Source organism: Rosa chinensis, chromosome 1, assembly GCF_002994745.2.
Source record: "Rosa chinensis cultivar Old Blush chromosome 1, RchiOBHm-V2, whole genome shotgun sequence".
Taxonomy (NCBI): Eukaryota; Viridiplantae; Streptophyta; class Magnoliopsida; order Rosales; family Rosaceae; genus Rosa; species Rosa chinensis.
In genome coordinates, this window is record NC_037088.1 from 2,148,304 (window position 1) to 2,154,871 (window position 6,568).

General features: G+C 39.9%; 2 protein-coding genes across 2 annotated transcripts; one reads left to right on the plus strand and one right to left on the minus strand.

Moving 5' to 3' along the window:
- Positions 1-1,422: 1,422 nt before the first annotated feature.
- Positions 1,423-3,412, plus strand: LOC112192340 (cytochrome P450 705A12). Its single transcript, XM_024332023.2, has 2 exons — positions 1,423-2,516; positions 2,628-3,412. The coding sequence occupies exons 1-2, from the start codon at positions 1,596-1,598 to the stop codon at positions 3,282-3,284; spliced, it is 1,578 nt and encodes a 525-aa protein (XP_024187791.1). The 5' UTR covers positions 1,423-1,595; the 3' UTR covers positions 3,285-3,412.
- Positions 3,413-3,558: 146 nt separating this feature from the next.
- LOC112192348 (ras-related protein RGP1) lies at positions 3,559-6,348 on the minus strand. Its single transcript, XM_024332032.2, has 3 exons — positions 5,903-6,348; positions 4,170-4,670; positions 3,559-4,072 (listed from the first exon to the last, which is right to left on the minus strand). The coding sequence occupies exons 1-2, from the start codon at positions 6,127-6,129 to the stop codon at positions 4,223-4,225; spliced, it is 675 nt and encodes a 224-aa protein (XP_024187800.1). The 5' UTR covers positions 6,130-6,348; the 3' UTR covers positions 3,559-4,072; positions 4,170-4,222.
- Positions 6,349-6,568: the final 220 nt, after the last annotated feature.

Sequence of the window (6,568 nt, forward strand, 5' to 3'; positions counted from 1 at the left end):
ATAAGAGACATTAAGGGCAGCCGGTTTGGCCCTACCTCAAAAAAAAAAACTCTAGGCCAGGGTTGACTGAAATAAGAGACATGACCAATGCAAAAGCTTGGATTCATATTGCTTTTGGGCTGCCTGTTATGAATCAGCTTATGACTTATCCTGGTTGAGAAAGGGGGAACGCACCGTTTTGACAGTCTGTTAGGGTTTTGCTCTAGTCGTGCACTTGCCTAAATGCCTAGCATGTGTTGATCTCGATATTAGGGTTATTACATTTACATCTTAGGGTTTTATTTAATGCGTCTACAAATCATGTTGCTCGATGTGTGAGTTACTGAGTTAGTCAGTATATAAGAGCATCTCCAACCATTTAGTCAAAAGCCAAAGTCATATGCAAAATATGACTCCCCTAATGTCATCACTATTCATTCAATTTTTGCATCTCCAACCATCTTTAGTCAAAAGTCAAAATCATTTAATAAATTAATCATTTTTTAAAATTAATTAACTACAATTGCAACACATGCAACGGGGCCACCATTTTTTCAGCTACAGAAATTTGGCTTTCGTTCTACAAACTTGAGTCAAAATGACTCCAGTTATAGCTCAAGAGTCAAAATAGCTAAAGCAAGAGCATGGTTGGAGATCCCTCTACCAAAAAGCCAAAGTCAAAATGACTTATAGCTAAATGGTTGGAGATGCTCTAAGGATTGGCTTTGCAGCTCTTGAGCAGACTTTGATGAATTTGTGTTTTGTAGTAATTCACTAATTTGCATTTCCATTTCCATTTCAATCTTCTTCTCTGTTAGGGTTTGACTCCGATCCTAACACTGCCATTCGACAGTCGCAAGTAATAGGGTCAGAGTCTTGAACTGATAATTTATTTCTTAATCATATCCCTGCCTATTCCCTCCGTCCAAAATTAAGAATTTCCCTGTAAGATTTATAAACTATAATACGCCAGCACCCGTAAGATTGTGATTGAGAAAGGCTATTCGAATCCCCGGTCAAGCCGGCAACGTTTACTGCATCACACACTACTATATGTCTATATATTAACAAATTCTACGAACAAATCATATCTTGCCCGAACTTAAATACTGCAATGCAAATATTTAATATATATATATATATATATATATATATATATATTTCTTGATTGCTGTTCCAGCGTCGATCACCTAACGCTAGAGTGGAATGGAACCAAACGAGGCTTTATTATTTATTCAAGCAATTCAAGCTCAGATGGGTTCTAAATAATATATATTTTACCATGAATGACGCAGTAAATTGAAAATGAAATATGCTAAATCTGATCAGCTTTGTCGGATCAGTGATGGGACCCCAGCCAGCTAGCCCACAAAGTTTGACATAGAACAGTCCAAGAATTAGCATACTGTAGAAATATCCTTTCATATGCCCCAGATATTTTTATTTTTCTTAGCATTTGATCGGGTGTAGACTTGTACTTTCAGATAGAATATCTGTTCGATCATGAATTATAGCAACGGAAACTGATACAGTGGGCCTCTTCAGTTTCGATTGAACCACGTTAAATCTTGCTCTTGTTGTTTCATCGAGCTCGATCTTAACTAATATAGCTAGCTATGGCTATTATATTAACAGATGCACAATACTACCTATTTCTCTACTCCCTCGTATCATTTGTCTCCATCTTGTTGCTGAAACCCCTGTTCAGAAAACCTCCGACCAACTCAAAAAAACCACCGCCGAGCCCACCCGGGCTACCTGTGATCGGTCACCTCCATCTCTTAAGCTCGGACCATCAAGCCATATCCTTCCTCAACCTCTCCACCAAACATGGGCCTCTCCTGGACCTCCGCCTCGGCGGTTCTCGGATGCTCCTCGTTTCCTCAGCCTCCTTCGCCGCCGACGTGTTCAAAACACAAGATCTCGCCTTCGCAGACCGCCCTGCATTCGCTTTCGCCGATGAACTGCCCTACGGAAACTCTGGATTTTTCGGTGCCGAGTACGGCGACTACTGGAAGTTCATGAAGAAACTCTGCATGACCGAACTGTTTGCCCCGCGGCAGCTGGAACGGTCACGCGCCAGTAGACAAGCAGAGATCGTCAAGTTCTGTCGTTCGATGATCGAAAGTGGTAACAAAAACGAAGTTGTGGATGTTGGGGCTGAGCTGATGAAGATGACCAACAATTCAACGTGCAAGATGGTGATGAGCACCAGCGTTTCGGAGAAAGGCGACGAGGCTGCCAGGATTAGGGAGATGATGATCAAGACGCTGCAGTTGGCCACGAAGGTGTCGTATGGGGATGTGTTGGGGCCTTTGAAGAGGTTGGGCTTCTGGCTTTATGGGACTCAGCTTGTGGATGTGTCGTTGAAGTACGATGAGCTTTTGGAGGAGATGTTAAAGGATCATGAAAAGAGAGAGGACGGAAATGAGAGAGTGGAGGAGGATCTGGATTTGGCCGACTTACTGTTGAAGGTGTATAAGGATGATAAGGCTGAGCTCAAAATTACCAGAACTCAAATCAAAGCCTTCTTGCTTGTAAGTAGTACCAGTTTACTTTTTAATTTTGTTTCAAGATCAAAGTTGGTAATTTCACCCTCACAAAGTTGTGCAAAGTTTAACTGTGCTAAACATTGTTCATTGTGCCAGGATCTTTTCATCGGGGGCACTATTTCTTCAACAGAGACAATGCAATGGGCGATAGCCGAGCTCATAAACCACCCAGATGTATTCAAGAAGGTGAGAGAAGAGATCAATTCGGTTCTGGGTAATGCCTGCAGATTGGTCGAGGAAACAGACATTCCTAGTCTCCCTTATTTGCAAGCAGTTGTGAAGGAAGCATTGAGATTATACCCTCCTTCTCCTGTGGTGATAAGGAAAAGCCGCCAAAATTGTAAAATCGAAGGCTTTGATATAAATCAAGGAACCATGGTGGCAATCAATGTGTATGCAATTATGAGAGATCCAGAGATATGGGACAATCCCAATGAATTTCGTCCAGAGAGGTTCTTGGCTTCGTCTAGTGAAGGACATGATAGTGTGGATTATGATCAAAAGGAACAGAACTTCAATTTTGTGGCATTTGGTGGCGGGAGGAGACGTTGCCCCGGCTCTTCAGTGGCGCTTTTACTGGTGAACACTGCAGTTGCAGCCATGGTTCAATGCTTTGATTGGAAGGTTGGGGAAATAGGAGATGATGATGCTAAGGTTAATGTGCAGATTGGAGCAGGCATAAGTTTGCCAATGGCTTCCCCACTTCACTTGCGTCCTATCGTTCACTTCAACCCATTTGCCTCTTCTATGTAATTCCTATACCATGACTTCTTACTTTCTTAGAAGTGGCCTCTCCGAGCCATTCTGTAGGTTTTGTGGTTAATTGTATTATCATGAAAGAATGAGAATCAGTTTGAAATAGTACAAGATTGCTTTGAATATCTTTCTTCTCTGCCTTGTATGCGAGTAATACAGATGAGGAAGAGAATTGCATCAAGTGGCTACAAGTACTAACTAAGCTAACAAGCAGAAGGCCTTAATTAGAAAAGCCAACCGAAAACAAAGCAAGAGCAAATTCACAAGCACACATAAAAGGCAAACATGCCATCATCTATTGGCCAAATCCTCATTACAAATCCTCCTTGCAAAGCTTAAGACCTCTTAAATAAGAATCACAACTAGCTGATAACACACCAACATAGAATGTTGTAATCAATTACATCAAAAGAAGTTCATCCAAAAACATAACCAAACACGATAAAAACTTCTTCCACCACGAAACTCAAGCTGATTTTCTCACAAGGCCCTTTTCGTTTGGTCTGGTTTCATGTTTTTAGATCAGTGTGTACTTAACTGTAGTTGAAAGAAATCTCTACTATTCCAGCTACAAATTGCTGCTATAATCGTGAAAATGTCTGAGAAATTAACTACAGGTAGACAAGGTATGAAGGTAAAAAAAACTACAGTCAAGTACATGTCAATTTTATCACATCAAAGTATGTTTGAGCCCCAGATTTCTATGCTGATCAACTACCAAGAGCTTTTTACAAGAGGGGAAAGCTGATTTACTTGTATAGCCTGAGCTGTATTACAAATGTCCCCTGAAAAATGAGAAAATGAAACCATGTCAAACAATGACAAACATGAAAGTTGGAACGTATGTAAAGGAATTCAACAGAAGAGGGTTAAGAACATTACTTGATCCGTAATCAGCAGAAACCCACGTTACAGTAGGTTAAAGGCCAAAAAGCCTATGAAGAGAAGCAACAGCCAGATTTTGCTTCAGGCAGAGGATCTTGTGTAGGGACAATAAGTGTAGTACCCTTGAGAAGTGAGGAATTCCCTCCAGACTCTGTTTCATCATTGGCAATGAGGGACTTCTTGCCAACTACTCGATAAATTTCTGTTAGGACTGTGACAAATGCAGATTCAACATTAGTAGCTTCAAGAGCTGATGCCTCCATAAAGAAGAGGTTCTCCCTCTGGGCAAAATCTTTTGCATCCTCAGATGGTACAGCTCGCAGCGTCCCCAGGTCAGATTTGTTACCAACAAGCATGACGACAATATTGCTGTCAGCATGTCCCCTCAGTTCCTCTAACCACCTTGTTACATGATCAAATGACTGAGGCTTCGTAATGTCATAGACCAGCATTGCCCCCACTGAACCCCTATAGTATGCACTTGTCACAGCCCTGTATCTGAGATCATAACCAGAAGTATAAACAGAACAGCAATACATGCAGATGAAGATCAACTTCATGACAAAGAAGAAGATTAACAGAAACTTCAAGTTTTACATAATGGATACAAATATCAGGATAAGTTGTACAACAAACAGTAAGAAATAATATGAACTGTTAGTGCTTAATGGTAGAAAATATACTCTTACGCTTCAACTTATCTTAAAGTTTAAGTATTAGTAAATCCCAAGTCAGTGACCTCTGCTTAATTGGCTCACCTCATTGAACAGCATCCCTTATCATGATTTAGTAACCACAAAATGAATATCAAATTCTATTGTGGTAAATAAAATGCATTATCATGGATTGGCTCCCCTCTATAGCAAATTAGCAATACAGTACATAAATTTCGATCATGACTTAAAAACAAACAAAAAATGATTTTGTAACACAGATGGGATGTCTTAATGGGTGGCATGTTGCAATTTCATGTACTACAGCTAGCAAGATCTTAAATCCACCCTGATTTGAATCAATTCTTCTGAGTTCATTATGAGGAGACATTAGAAAGCTGGAATGAGTCATTTTTTCCAAGGAAAAAAAGAAGAATAGAATGATATTGCAATGCACTGAACAAAATCAGAACATTTGGAAAGAAAGCAGTGATGAAACACAACCAGCTGACTCCAACATTAGTCACGGAAAGCCCCTAAAAACAAATAGAAACAATTATGCCAAAGCTATAAACTTGAGAGTTCCAACAAAGAAGATCTTTAACAGATACATTGCAGCAAATTCAAGCATAAAACATCACCAAACTTTCTTGGATTTGGACGAAATCATAGACAATAGGCAACTTGCTTCATCTGGCAGTTGAAGCATTGAGTTTCTACTTAACGGACATGTAGTTTCGCTTTTGATTCCATTCGGTGGTTTCCACAACACCATAGGGAATTTCGATTAATGGATGAGTGTTTGAGGAGATTGTATTCAAAGAGATAGCAATATTATGGCAGTTTCCACAACTTGTTCATCTAGATTGGTATTTAAAATCCAATGTCTCATCCCCGGAAGGTTTACTTGAGTTCATATAAATCGGGGGTCTGTTTGGATCAAAGGGTTCAGCGATTTCATGCACATCAACAAACCAACATCCTAAAATCCGAAAACAAGAGAATAGAATATATATATATATATATATATATATATATATAAGATGATCGCCAAATGGCTGAGATGAAAGCGTGTACCTTTCTTGGCCAGCAGTATCCCAAATCTGGGCCTTGATGGTTTTGTGGTCGATCAGAAGCGTCTTGGTCTGGAACTCAACCCCAATGGTTGCTTTGGACTCCAAACTGAACTCATTCCGAGCAAAGCGAGCCAAGAGCTGAGACTTACCCACCGCTGAGTCTCCGATCAACACCACCTTGAACACGTAGTCGATCTTCTGATTGAAACTACTCTGCAAATTCGACATGGCTTTCTCCGAATGATCATACAAAAACCAAAACAGGGGAGCCCCGAGTGAAAGACCGATCTGCCTATATGGGACGAAGACGATGATCAAATGGGTGTCATTATCGGCTTCGAATTTAGTGAAAATTCAAAGTCTTGCTTGCGAGAGTTTTCGCTTTGGGTTTGGATTTTGGAAATGTTGGGAAATGTTGGTTTTTGGACGCGTAGGATCAAGAAGAGCCGATGCGAATTATGTATTTGGGTTCAAAATGAATGGGTGAGCCCATGGACAATTCTTTTTTCGTTTTAGATTTTTTTTTAAATGAACTAAGTTCAAAATTCATTTGAAGTCTTTTTTGGGTTCAATGTTTTTCGACATGTTTTTTTTTGGGTTCATTGTTTACATATGTATTTTGTATCAGATAATTATATTAAGTTGTAATTAAATGATAACTGAAACA